Source organism: Phoxinus phoxinus, assembly GCF_949152265.1.
Source record: "Phoxinus phoxinus genome assembly, chromosome: 6".
In the NCBI taxonomy this organism is placed as follows: Eukaryota; Metazoa; Chordata; class Actinopteri; order Cypriniformes; family Leuciscidae; genus Phoxinus; species Phoxinus phoxinus.
The window spans coordinates 29,472,819-29,486,968 of NC_136881.1; the positions used below are offsets into that span (position 1 = coordinate 29,472,819).

General features: G+C 36.8%; 3 protein-coding genes across 3 annotated transcripts; 2 read left to right on the forward strand and 1 right to left on the reverse strand.

Moving 5' to 3' along the window:
* Window positions 1-745: 745 nt before the first annotated feature.
* ing2 (inhibitor of growth family, member 2) lies at window positions 746-4,837 on the reverse strand. The gene is made up of 2 exons (XM_079616080.1): window positions 4,360-4,837; window positions 746-2,584 (listed from the first exon to the last, which is right to left on the reverse strand). The coding sequence occupies exons 1-2, from the start codon at window positions 4,496-4,498 to the stop codon at window positions 1,887-1,889; spliced, it is 837 nt and encodes a 278-aa protein (XP_079472206.1). The 5' UTR covers window positions 4,499-4,837; the 3' UTR covers window positions 746-1,886.
* Window positions 4,838-6,968: 2,131 nt separating this feature from the next.
* sod3b (superoxide dismutase 3, extracellular b) lies at window positions 6,969-8,583 on the forward strand. The gene is made up of 2 exons (XM_079615855.1): window positions 6,969-7,101; window positions 7,801-8,583. The coding sequence occupies exon 2, from the start codon at window positions 7,813-7,815 to the stop codon at window positions 8,410-8,412; it is 600 nt and encodes a 199-aa protein (XP_079471981.1). The 5' UTR covers window positions 6,969-7,101; window positions 7,801-7,812; the 3' UTR covers window positions 8,413-8,583.
* A 589-nt stretch (window positions 8,584-9,172) lies between these two features.
* On the forward strand, window positions 9,173-14,114 carry aip (aryl hydrocarbon receptor interacting protein). The gene is made up of 7 exons (XM_079615851.1): window positions 9,173-9,361; window positions 10,065-10,247; window positions 10,383-10,571; window positions 10,708-10,884; window positions 12,568-12,706; window positions 12,931-13,163; window positions 13,284-14,114. Exons 1-7 carry the CDS (start codon window positions 9,263-9,265, stop codon window positions 13,287-13,289), a joined length of 1,026 nt encoding a protein of 341 aa, XP_079471977.1. The 5' UTR covers window positions 9,173-9,262; the 3' UTR covers window positions 13,290-14,114.
* Window positions 14,115-14,150: the final 36 nt, after the last annotated feature.

Here is a 14,150-nt window from a genome sequence, read left to right on the forward strand (position 1 = left end):
TAGTGACATCTGCTGGCCGGACTTTTATTTATACTCTACAAAAAAAAAACTGAATTGCATGATTTGATGTAGTCTACGATTTGCTTCTATCTATTTTTTTCTGGGGGCAGTTTCATACAATGCTTCTATTAAAATTATGAATGGTTTTTATATACATGTCTGCTGCACATACATCTTTTTTAGTCGATTTTCTCAAAACTGTTCAGACTAAATCCCAATCACTTAAATATTTCTACCAACACCTCATCATAAACCTCCAAAAAACAAACAAACATTAACTTACCTCATCAGCACAGCAAAAACTTGTAGTTGCAAGGACCTTTTCATTAATATTTTCTTTACCAACAGCTCCTTTTTAAATTATTTAATTGGACTTTCACATCTAAATTGAAAGATAAAGAACATAAGAAATGAGAACCAAATTCTTCCATTAGCGTAATATTATTGTCTCTTCATGTTGGGTAAGTAACTAAAAAAAGTAATTAATTACTTGCTAATTACATCTTCAACATGGATTACTGTACTAATTACCATCTAAAAAGTATTGCATTACGAATTTTTTTAATTTTCTAAATCCCATATCAACCACCAGTTGAACCATAGGATAGACATGAAACTGCTCCTTTAATTCTTTTAAATAAACAATATAAAATTGCATAAAATATTAGTAAAATTAACAAAGTTTTTAAAGGGAGGTTTAAAAACATACATTTTTGACATTAGACGTTAAATATTGATGTTAAATCCACTGTTTTATATAGAATTGCTCTATAGTCTAGTATTTAATGAAATAACACCAGAAGCAAGTCCAGCAACTATAATGAAATTACAGAAAAAAATAAGAGTTACCCCTTTACTTTTTGGGAAAAGTAATTAAATTATAGTAATAATTACTTAGTAATAAGTTACACCCAACACTGCTCTTATACAAGTCAAAAACTTTGACACACCATACTCACTCTTTATTCATACGATTTTCCACATTTAAGAAGAATAGTAAAAACAAAACAATGAAATAACACAAATAAAATGTTAAATTCCTCTTCAAATGAATCACTCTGTCTGGGTTCCAGCTGCTGTGATGCTTTCATATAATGGTTAAAAAGCTCCTGTAGCTGCACACTTCCCATTCACTATTAGTCAAATTTTGTATTTATTATAAAAAATTTTGGTTTTCGTAAATAAATGTATACGTATGAATTTATATTTAGATATTTTATGAACAAGCCTTTATATCAAATGATTTTATCAACTTCTTGATATGCAGACCATATTGTCTGTATATCTGAATTTATTTATATTATCAATGTGACAAAAATAAGCAGATTAGAGACATAACAAGCACTGATTTATTTAAATAGAGGAAACTTAAAAAAGAGAGAATTTAACAAAAAACATCACTCCAAAAACAGTAACAAAGAAAATGAATTCGTTCTCTCACTGGAAGACATTTCAGAGGTGTGTTTTCATATATATTTTCTAAAATGTGGAACAAAAGAAGAAGAAATGCAAAAGAAAGGTGTTGATAATAATGTTCATCAAACCCTGTGCATTGATCACACTCCTCTTTTTAACAACAAGTGTTACCCTGGACCGGGTGACCTCCAACATATATAAAGTCTTGAGGCTTTCTAAAAATCAACAATTAGAGGAAAAAAGGCTTAGAAAAGAACTCTTCATTGTCTTAGGGACATTAGTGGCAGTATCTTAAACATCTGTGTTTCCAGGGTTAATAACATCTGCTGGTCATTTTCCAACCTAATGCAAAAGTAACAACAGCACCTGTTTGGAAACTTTTCAGCTAAGTGCATGAGGAGAACCTTTTAACATAAGTTAAACACAACAAAAATCGCCATATTTTCACTTAGACAATCATCTGTAAGGCACTACCTGGACCTCCTATCCTTCTTGGCCCTATCTGCACTTTTTTCCATAGTCTTTTCACTGTCACCCCTGCATTTGGGGCAATACCATTTACCCTTGGGCTTGTAGGTGAGTCCAACACAGGAAAAATGGAACCACTCAATAGGACATTGCTCATTGTCGCAACCAATCATCTCCCCATAGGACACCTGTTCACAGAGGCAGTAGGTGGGCTCGTTGGGATCGATGGTGAACTCCACCGGCGATGCCTCTCGCTCTTGCTTGGCCTTGGAGCGCTTCTTCTTCTTGGCCGACTTGGACTTTTTCTCACGGGGCTGCTGCGGAGGCTCTTCTCCCAGGTCCTCCATGGCACCATTGGCACAAGTTTCACGACTCTCGCTGTTGCGCTGACGTCTGGGTCGCCGCGTCGAAGAGCGCTCCGGTAGAACATTCGCGGAGGTGCTTGCGGGGTCAAGCCTCACCTTCTCCACTGGTCGCTCGGTTTCTGCCGGCTCCAAGAAGCAGGGCGAGTGGGCCTCGATCTGACGCGAGCGGTTTTCCACCACCTCCATCATCTGGGTGACCACATGGATTTTCTCATCTCCCAGCTCCTGACTGCTGATGAGCGCCCGCTGCAACTGAATCTGCAGCCGCTTGCGCTGCCCACTGTCAGTCTCCTTTTTGTACTTATCATAGATCTCATCCACCTCCTTGAGGACCTCTGAGTGGCACAGGGGGAAAAAAAGAGAAAGATTAAGTGAGGTGGCTTGTGCACACTGCATGCATTTTACAAAGCCATTCTTTATCATACTACTATGGAAGCCCATTTCCATCAAAAAAGAAGAAAAGAAAAAATCATGCTTTGGTAAATCTTAATTGTGACATAAAACAACTTTGCTCAACTAGTGGTTCTTCTGAGTGGGTCACGGAGGGTGCAGTCAAAGAAACAACAAACGTAATTCAATGTTTTTCTTAAGCAAGACTTTTATTTTGAAATCGTGCGTGAAAGCTATTGATACTTCTGTCAGACGCAGTTTAAGTAAAGAGTGCCTGAGAAAATAGCGTTGTCCTGATTCAGTATCCACGGTCAGATAAGATACTGTCAGGCTATATGTCAGTGTCATTACTCAAAGCTTATTTTCTAAATAAAAAGTTTCTCACCTCAGAAATTTGAACTTTCCTTTAAATCACTTTTTAATAAATAAAGCTCAATAGAAATGACATGCATGCAACGTCGTAGTTATGTCAATTAGTAAGTCATGAAATTACCAAAAAGTATCAATAAATTACATAACTGGTAGCCTACTTTGTGTGTTAGCTGGGACGGATTTGCATGTAGGTATGATGTTCATTCTATTAATTTCCATATGTTTCACGAACAGGTCATGTTATTTGTGTTTGGTCATGGTAACTGTCGTTTCCATAATCCCAAATCCCAAATTTTGTCTATTTATAAATGACTGTAGTGCCTCATACCAACTTACAAACTTTATTAACAAAAACTATTTTGGGACTGCCATTTAATATCCTTATACTGTATATTCATCAGTTTTAGTCATAGTCTTACAATGATGTGTATGTTAAGTAAAATGGGACGGTACTTCATGTCATTTTATAAAATATGACAAAAAAAAAATAATTATGAGAAATTGACAAACTAACATACTATTTAAAAAAAAATATCTAAATGATGACCAAGACAGTTTGTCATTACTTAGACTTTTAGGACTTTCAACGTCATAGTATTTCCGAATTTAGACTTTTTATGTCATAATTATGATTAACAAAAGCATGTTTATTTTTCTTATGTAGCGGAAATGGGCTTCCACATAATACAGTCGATTGTTTGGTATTCGCGATGCATGTATGCCAGGGTTGTTCTAGTGCTAATCTACCGCTGTGGAACAAAAACATACAACCAGTCTACTGCCCAAGCACACAGTACGTGCACCACGGTTTTATCCAAATATGAGGAACTACACGGTGCTTTGCAACGTGAATGAATCGTTTCCCGTTGCATATAAATGATTTTGCTCGGTAACCTTCATTTGCAAACTGTAAAGTAAAAACTCGAAGGCTTTGCAAGGCGTCGGCATCGAGCTGTAGATGTTACGGCAACATGCGAACAAAACACACGCCGCTGAAAGCACCATTACGTCGATACTATGGCAACTAAAGCGATGCGTTAAGAAGGAGCACTGCCAAACAACAGTACAGAGTATGCACTAGTCAAAATGGCTGATCACTGGTGGTAGGATAGTGTTGCTGGAACAAACATAGTTGAATGTGCTAAAGACAAAATACAACTAAAACACAACGGGCGTGGACAGCATTGGAATCACCGATTAAATGTTTAATAAAATGTATTTTATGTTACTGTAAAGAAATTAAACGAAGCCGGTCTACACACAGGGTGAAGTGCACACGATGTAACGTTAAAATGTGCATAAATATACATCATACCGCACTGGCACCTTTCACAAATGTTTCGCTTACCTTGATACTTGGTGTCGATCTCTCGTAACAATGAAACATTCCTCTGTATATCCAAAGGCAGCGATTCGACACATTCCAAATAATCCTCCACGTAGTTGACAAGCTGCGATTTTTCCACGTTTGGATAATGCCCTAACATGATGATAGTAATGCATCAAGCAGCTATGCGCCTTTTCGAGAAGAACCGCGTCTTAAAAATAGCTGCTTTTCACACATAGGTTCCTTTAAAAATATATTAGTTGGCAACCTCGTAGAGAGCTACTCTTTCCGGACAAATTCAGTCCAGTCTTCTCTGGATACGAGAACTCCTTCAAACAAAACTATCAGATGTGCGCATGCGCAGGATCAACCCATAAAATGCCGCGGTTTGCATTTTCAGACGGTTTAGCCAATGAGAGGTGGCGTTGCTGAGAGATGGGCGGATCCAGGATCAGCTGGGCGCGTCCAGACCAGAGTTCTAATGGAACACTGGAGATTCGATTTCATTTAGAGCGAGATGGATCCATACGAGCACATCGTTATGCTACCGCTACGGTTAGCAAATATATTGTTTATAATGAGATGATATGATGACAAAAAAAACATCAGTTGTAGTGGAGTCATACATGAATTGGGGCCATAGGGCGCAAATGCTATCGATAGTGACAAAAATGCCCCGAAATTCAAATAGTGGAGACTACGATCAGATATTTTTTTGTATCCCCTGAGTTCTGAAAAAACTGACACAGAACAACATTATAAAAACACAATATGAACACAGACATAGCCTATAAATAAATATAAAATGTATTTATGTAAACTAAAGAGTTGTAAATTATTAGTAGACGCCGCAGTACAATAAGAAAATGAAAAATAAAAACCAGAAGGACGGTCAATAAGGAAATTTAAATAGTTCAGCTTTTTAAACTTGTATCATTTGTTTATATTTCCTAACTTAAATTGTTGCAATTAGTTATAAGTAAATTTAGTTATGCAATGGTATAATTTGATAAATTACACATTTTCAAATAAAATATTAGTTGATGCTGAAATAATATTTAGAATAAATTAAATTAACTTAAATTAACGTATTAGGTTATTAATTACGCAAAGGATTTTAATATGGTAAGAATAAAATGCTCTCATAAAAACTCCCTTGAAAACCAGCTCTAGCGGACAAGTATTGTCATTTTATAGATTAAAATAACTGACTGGAATAGGTTTTCATATACAGTAGCCTATGTGAAAACAATCCGTTTTCATGTCAGTATTTTTTGTCCATTACCCAAGCTTTTGAGTTTTAAGATTGACCATGCGCACAAAACATTGCGCACGCTGAGAATGAGCCCCGTTCTGTAGATGTACGTGTGTACTACACTTGTGTAACTATTTCATTGACAAACGGGGATTGCAAGCTCCACGCTCCGTCACTGAGGACATCTTAGCTTTGATAGGCTGCGCAAACCGCCGATCTGCGCTGAATGCAGGACATCTCTGCCCAGTGTCCGGGGACTTTCCCCTAAGCAATGATGGCGAAACCAGGTTCCCCGCAAGTAGCTTAGAATACAAGTTTTCAGGCATGCGCATTAATGATGACCGCGGCCCAGGAGATATACAGAGCGGAGTTCAGCGATGCGTTTGCATGACGGTGACACGGTGGCTTTATTGCTTTACATTAATTTCAGTAGATTGTTTTACAGAAGGGTACGATATACCACTACAACACAGACATACGATATATTGCGAAGCACGTGTATTGCGATACATTGAATTACCTGGTCCTGAAGTGAGGACTAAGACGTCATGTAAATGAAACACATACGTCACGTCGAAACGTCATGCGAGCGTCCCTCTCAATGGTTCTTCTGGGTGAGCATAAACACACGTTTTTGTTTTTTTACTGTACGATAATATCTTAAATACTCAAAATATATAATACTTTAAAGGTAGGGTAGGTAGGATTTATATAAAAACTTTTTACCAAATTTGATTAAACTTTCTATATATATCAATGCATAATTAAAATGTAAGTACTCTGATAAAAAGAGTATAAAAATCGAGTGACTCTAGACCGTTTAATCTTCATTAAACACAGCTCATTATTTCCATTCGGGACGAATCACAGGATTGGCTTGCGCGACTGTCACTCGACGTCGCCATGACTACTCTGCCCCACGTGCGCGCAGTCGCGCACCCGTTTTTAGGTGGGAGTGAATGGAATTAATGAGCTGTGTTTAATGAAGATTAAACGGTCTAGAGTCACTCGATTTTTATACTCTTTTTATCAGAGTACTTACATTTTAATTATGCATTGGTATATAAAGACAGTTTAAACAAATTTGAATAAAAGTTTTTTTTAGACAATTCTGACCTACCCTACCTTTAATTAAAAAAAAAGTTAGTTAATCAAAGACACGTTTCCCACAGCCTATAACAATCTTTTTTAAGCTACCGTTTTCTCTACTAAAACATTGATGGAGGACAAACAAGAGGAAACAAAAAAAATGTGTGATCTTCATCGGCCTATATGTTTCATACGATTTCTTTGCGCAGTGTGGGCAGACCCAGTCTATGGGGCAGACATGAAATTTGATCCGTAGTGCAAGCATTAGCCTATAATTGACTAAATTTGAGATGTTTACGCCCCTGAGTTATGCAAGCAAAACAACAACCGGCTTACATTATTTCACACGAAGAAACATCGATCGTGTAACACGTTTGTTATCTTAAAGTTCTTTTTTAAAAAGTGACGTCACACGAGAAGTAAGTTGTAGTAGAATCTACTTGTGACTGAACATCAGCGTAACATGTAACCTAATGATATTTTGTTTTTGGCGATTAGCAACGAAGATGCGTAGGTGGTATTGTTTAGGATATTTGAACATTTGAATTAATTAAGAATATTAGGGCGAGCATGTATAGCTATACACTCTTCTGACACTAAAGGCAAAAACTGTTTTTTCATGCATCGGTCAATTTTAAGATGTTGGGCTATTTGGCTAAATGGTGTTTTAAACTAGTGGAAAGAAAACATCCAAAATACACTTTTAAGTGTTACCTTTATTGCACGTTATCTATTTGCGTATGTAGATTTAAATTACTATACAAAGGATTTTCTCAAAATTAGTTAGTCAGAAATCTCCACTTTAGCAGAACTTACAGTATACCAACCTTTAGTTTTATTCCTAACCATATTCTGAAGGTTTATACAGAGGGGTTTGCTCATAAAATATGTTGTATGTGAGTGATAAAAGCAGAAATCCAAAACAAAATCCCCTAATATGTCAACAAAATAACCTGGCTAAATAATGTGTGTGTGTGTGTGTGTGTGTGTGTGTGTGTGTGTGTGTGTGTGTGTGTGTGTGTGTGTGTGTGTGTGTGTGTAATTGTATGGCTCTTTGGCTCATTATAATTTGACTTGGCTTTTTGATTTTCTAATTAAGGTGTTTTGCTTTGCCGCAGGGAAAAGAAGAAATGAAAAGCTTCTACATTTTACCACTTCTAGCATTCCTGCTCAATTGCCATGTGCACGTTTGTGGGTCACGCTCAGGTTTGGCAAATGCTTCAAATCCAGTTCCCCCAGCAGTGTACAGTGATTCCCATCGGGCCGTATGTAGAATGCGCCCTAACACTCGACTAGCACCCGGCATGCCTCGTGTGTATGGTCACATTCTTTTCATACAGTCTGGCCCACAGGACAAGCTGAGCGTGACTTTCAGGCTGCATGGTCTCCCTGTCTCCAGTCAGCAGCCCAGAGCGCTGCACATTCATGAGTACGGAGACTTAAGCAAGGGCTGCGGATCTACAGGTGGGCATTACAATCCCCTCAGCGTGAACCATCCACAACATCCAGGGGACTTTGGGAACTTTGTGCCTGTTAATGGGAAGATTCGTCACGCACAGGACTCCAATGCAACACTCTTTGGGACTCTCTCAATACTTGGCCGGTCTGTTGTCATTCATGAGGGGCAGGATGATTTGGGCAGAGGTGGCAATGTGGCAAGCTTGCTGAATGGCAATGCTGGAGGGCGACTGGCATGCTGTGTTATTGGACTGGGCAACCCTCAAATTTAATAGAAAATAATATACAATTCATTTTTGAAGTATTTATCAATAGAATATCTGATACGCTCTGAAAATGGAATTGTAGAATTGCATTAATTGGTCAAAATGTCTGGTTGTTATTATATCTTCAACACTAAATAAACATTAAACTGAATTGATGTCTTCATTCTTTAAACTTGATCTATGTTAAGTATTTTTTTACGTGACATAACTAACTCAACAAAAGCAAAGAATATAACCAAAATAATGATACAAAAAAGAAGAATAACAATAAAAATGAATAATACATTTTCAAAATGAATTAAATAAAAACTGAAGTAAAGAACTATAGGTCTATTGAGGTCTAACTAATTCCAAAACAAGCACAAAAGCCTCTAAAATGGAAAGAAAACCGTATATAATTTTTTTGTTTTTTGTTGCTGTGGTGCTTCTTACTCCATCCAATGCTTCGATATAGCCTATAGGCCTACTGATAAAGCTCAAATTTTGGCTATCAACATTTCCTTTTGACCAAAAACATTTACGAATATGATGTTTACCTAACATAATAAATAAATTATGAACAGAACAAAAGGTTTGTCATGAATCTATTTAAAACATTAAAACATATGTATCTAACAAACAAATAATCAGCTCCAGAAGAACAATTCAGTGCAAATATAGTCAAAGAAAAGATGAGAAATACTCTAAGCATTTAAATTACAGAACAATGACTCAAATCAATATCTTATTATTTTTATAACCTGCTTTTTAAGCCATGAAGTGTAGCTGTTTTTGTGAACCCTGTCATTTCGCTGCTACACAGCAGCGCCATCTAGTCTCAACAGGGTGACACTATTCTTCTACATCGTCAAGAAGAATGGAGGAGCTTGCTATTAACCTCATAGCGGATGGCGTTCAGAAAAAAGTAATCTCTCCCGGAAAAGGAGAGCTTTCAACGTTTCCTAATGGAACAAAGGTAATGTAACGTTCAGGACACATTTTACACTAATGAAATATAGAGACGGAGAACAAATGTATTATTTTTAACGTGTCGAACTCTACAGATAGCGAGCTAGCTAACGTTAGATTCACCCGTTTTGACGTGTACTATGGGCTTGAATTCTCCCGAAAATAGTCCAGAAGTCGTGCAGTAGGTTATGTTATGTATATACCGCATTATTATTGTGAGAATTTTTACTGTTTTATGAGCTGTTTTTACAAGGAGGCCCAATGTATTCAGATTTAGCCTTTAGCTAAACATCGGGATGGAGACCTGATGTTACAGACCATCAAGGAGGACTCGCAGACAATGTGTCTTTCTGTTCGCATTTTTGACACTGAAAGGAGAAAAAATGTTCCTCCCTTCTGAATGACATCTGAAAGCTAAACGTACCCCTTAACAGCAGCGTTTTAACTGCATTATCATGTAACTTTAGCCACTGGCTACATTATATGAAATATCTATAATACTTAACCTGTGAAAGCCTGCCTGACATATGAAATAATAGTCATAATATAATTAAATGTTTGAAATGGAAAGAAAAAAGGTTTGCATATGTGGGCAATAGTAAGTGAAAATAAAATGTAAACACCAGAGATGTCTATGTTTTTGCACTGAGAGCTTGTTTGGGCTCAAAATTTAGAAATGTTTAATCAAACTAATTTTTATCTCTCGAAAGGTCAAGTTTCATTACCGCACTAGTCTTTGTGATGGCACTGTGTTGGATGACTCCAGGACAATGGGAGGGCAGAGTAAACCTATGGAGCTCATACTGGGGAAGAAGTTCAAGCTGCCTGTGTGGGAGCAAGTGGTTACCACAATGAGAGAGGGTGAAATAGCTGATTTCACCTGTGATGTAAAGGTTAGTGACCTGTTAATTATTTTCTACCTTGTAATATGTAAATATCTATGAATAACTACGTGTTATTCTTTAGAACATTTATTTTTTGAGATTCTTCGGCTCAGTACTGATTTGTCTTTGTTTCCACTGTAATAGCACACAGCTCTCTACGCCATGGTTTCTCTGTCACTACGCAACATCAGCCAAGGAAAAGACCCTCTGGAAGGACAGAGACACTGCTGTGGAGTAGCTCAGGTTCACTCTCATCATTCCATAGGTCACCACGATCTGGATAAGTTGCAGGTCCATCCTCAGCCTCTAGTTTTTACTCTGGAAATGCTACAGGTGAGAAACAGTAGCATGGTATCCTTTTTGGAGGTGTTAACTGAGCTAACATAAAAAAACTGCCTAATTTAACAACAAAAATACTGGAATTACAAAGCGGCTGTTTCACGATTCTCTGTGTAATCATCTTCCCAAGGTCTTGCCCCCCGGCTCCTTTCAGTTGGAAATATGGGCAATGACAGATGAGGAGAAACTGGAGGCCATACCGCAGATCCATGAAGAGGGAAATGCGCTATTCAAGAGTGGAGATATTGCAGCAGCTGCTGAGAAGTACTACAATGCTATAGCCTGTCTGAAGAGCTTACAGATGAAGGTTAGTCTTAATAGTTGCTAAGCATTGAAGTGTCATGAAACCCCAGTTTTATTACTGGTTGTTCACACCTCAGATTTGAAAAAGATTAAGGAAATGGGCGTGCAGAGCTGTGGGAAGAAGGGAGAAAATAACCAATAAAACACACTCATTAAACAGACAAATTAATATTAAAAGGGTTTCATGACCCTTTAAAACTTACACATTACCCTTGTTGAAGAACAAATGTATCCTTGAAGCATTGCATGCAATATATCAGCGGTGGTTTTTGCAGAATGAAGCCGTTTTAAACCAACACATTGGCTGCATGTTTAATGGTCTTTGACCACAAATTGTTATTCTCAAACTGATTAAGCAAAATAATCAGAGAAATTGGCCCGCTGCTTATTTGTCCTAAAACCTTTTTGTCATTTGACATTTCTGTTATCTCGCATTTGGTGTTGGTTGCTAGATTTCAAGAGATTTAAGTCCCTCAGATAGAGCTTTTCTCTTAAATTGATACATTTTCCTCTCAGTATTTTTCTTAATTGAACATGCTTTCTCTGCACTGTAAAAAAGCGCTGAAAAGAAAACACCTTCATGAGCATCACTTGTGATTAAATCTGAAAGAAAACGACAACTTCTCAGTGACGAGCCAAACATGAATGTCACAAGTTGTTTGCGATTGCTAAATATATGCAAAAACATTAATATAATAGACAAACATTAATATAATTATTTCAACTGTTTTAGCTCTTGAGGGAAGCTTCTTAATTTTTTTTAATAACGAATAAAGTGTTCATTTACAGTATATGATAAATATAATAAAAGGGGTAAGATATATCCTGTGTAGGTGACATTCTCTTGATTTGTGATTTCTCAAACGAGATTTAATAATCATGACGAGTTTAACCATTATCGTGTAGCACCAGCCAACAGTGTATTATATTCCTTAAAGGGATAGTTCTCCCAAAAATGATAATTCCATCATTTACTCACCCTCATGTCATTCCAAACCCGCAAGACTTTCGTCTATTTTCTAAACACAAATGAAGATCTTTTAGATTAATATGAGAGCTTTCTGTCCCTCCGTTGACAGCTAAACAACTACTTTGATGCTTTAAAAAGTTTATAAAGTAAAACTAATTATGAATTGAGCAGTTTAGTCCAATGTTTCTGAAGAGATCGCTTTATATGATGAACTGATTGAATTTAGGCTTATATTCACGTATTCATCAACTCGCACATCAGTTGTGGTAAACGGAAGTTCAAGCATGTTCGCTTGACGTGCAAGAACCAGTGAGGTTTGTTTTTGCGCGTCAAGCAGCTTCGGTTGAGCTTCTGTTTAAGTTATCTGATCAATGTTTATGAGAATGAATAAAAGCTTAAATTAAAACTATCATATAAAGCAAAAAGTATTTTCAGAAAATTTGGATTAATATGGATTAGTTTTACTAACTCTATGAACTTTTTCAAATGAACACTTTTTTTGTGCAAAAGTGGTAGTTGCGTATCTGTCAATGGATGGACAGAAAGCTCTCAGATTTCATCAAAACAGATCTTTTGTGTTCTGAAGATGAAAGAAAGTCTTATGAGTTTGGAACGACATGAGGGGGAAGGCAATTCATGACAGATTTTTTATTTTTGGGTGAACTATCCCTTTAAGATTCAACTTTTACTTTACAAACATATATTCCCTGTTCAAAGGAGCGTCCGGGTGATGAGCAATGGATCAAACTAGATCTCATGATCACCCCTCTCCTCCTCAACTACTGCCAGTGCAAGCTTCTGCTGAGCCAATACTATGAGGTTTTGGACCACTGCTCTTCTATCATCAAGTATGAGGGTAAATATCAAAACAAGTACTTTGTATTTACAGCAATGCATCTCAAATAAGCACTTTTTTACCACACTTTTAGGGTAGTATAATTTATTGGTCCTAAATCAGAGGGAATTCAAAGCTGCACTAATATTATGTTCTTTACAAACAAGCTCCAGTTAACTTGAGTACCATGAGAACTGTTTTATTGCATTTCAGATGCCCATAATATTGTCTTGTCTTTCTCACAGATAATGTGAAGGCATATTTCAAACGAGGGAAAGCTCATGCAGCGGTATGGAATGAAGCAGAGGCAAGAGCTGACTTTGCCAAAGTGATTACATTGGAACCTTCACTTGAAACTTCAGTTGCAAAGGAGTTGAGAGCAATGGAGGAACGCATTCGTGAGAAACAGAAAGAGGAGAAGGGACGCTACAAAAACCTGTTCAGCTACAGCGACAAAGCCTCTGCTGCAGCTACCACGGTTAGTTTCATCTCAAATGCGACCTATGAAGAATCTAAATTAGGGTGTATAATATTGTTAAACAGCAAAAAAAAAAAAAGCTGCTTCATTGAGTAACCTGTGCTATTTTCCTCTTTTCAGGGCTGAAACAAAGATGAATGTCCAATTTTCCATTTATAAGGAGATATGCACTGTTAAATTTGAGCATATGCACTCTGATACATGTATCCCTCACAAGTTTATTTAACCCATCATCCCCAAAGCATCACCCCCTTATTGTTCATTGTTTATTGGTAAATTGACATACAAATGAAGAGTGCATCCAGTGCATAGCTTTGAATGGCCTGGCCATCCATTCATTCCTGAGAGTTACCCATCATTTGAAGAATGCTCATTTTCATTGTTATCAATGAGATCTGCAACTCCTGTGAACCAGGAATGTGTAAATACCAGCCTTGTGTATTCACTTTTTGGATATAGCTGATGGAAACTTCACAACCTAGTGCATTATGGTTAGTGCTCTTTAACAAGTGCAGTCTGAAAGAAACAAAGCTGAAAGACAATCTGATGATGATAAAATGGGATTGCTATGACTATATATCTCCCTTACGTTATTCTTTTGTATTTATCATGTTTATTAATTGTAATTGTATTGATATTACCCTTATTGTCTTATGTATACTACATTTTAATCTTGAAAGATAAAGGAAATAAATATGAAATGTCAGGCATTAGAAGGCCTGTGAAATATATAAGTGAAAGACACATTGTTAACACTGTGATAGCACATGTGAAACAGAACACGTATACTCGTTCACATTTGTGTGTAGTTAATAATTGTCACAGTTAAACCTATATATGTCACTACAAATAAAAATATATTTTCAAAGTGCTTTAAATACATGTTGCTGCAGCTAGTCTGCATTTATGTTGTGACTGAAGCCAAATAAAATTCTTCACCCAATTTTTTTTTTAAACAAGTACTTCTTACATCCAGTGGAATTAAAA

What these genes read in the sequence shown, in the direction of transcription:
- ing2 (XM_079616080.1), bottom strand. Translation starts at nt 4,498, where the DNA reads ATGTTAGGGCATTATCCAAACGTGGAAAAATCGCAGCTTGTCAACTAC. An exon ending in GATCGACACCAAGTATCAAG is followed by an intron (nt 2,585 to 4,359) that starts GTAAGCGAAACA and finishes TGTGCCACTCAG; the next exon opens with AGGTCCTCAAGGAGGTGGAT.
- sod3b (XM_079615855.1), top strand. Translation starts at nt 7,813, where the DNA reads ATGAAAAGCTTCTACATTTTACCACTTCTAGCATTCCTGCTCAATTGC.
- aip (XM_079615851.1), top strand. Translation starts at nt 9,263, where the DNA reads ATGGAGGAGCTTGCTATTAACCTCATAGCGGATGGCGTTCAGAAAAAA. An exon ending in ATTTCACCTGTGATGTAAAG is followed by an intron (nt 10,248 to 10,382) that starts GTTAGTGACCTG and finishes CCACTGTAATAG; the next exon opens with CACACAGCTCTCTACGCCAT. An exon ending in TGAAGAGCTTACAGATGAAG is followed by an intron (nt 10,885 to 12,567) that starts GTTAGTCTTAAT and finishes CCCTGTTCAAAG; the next exon opens with GAGCGTCCGGGTGATGAGCA.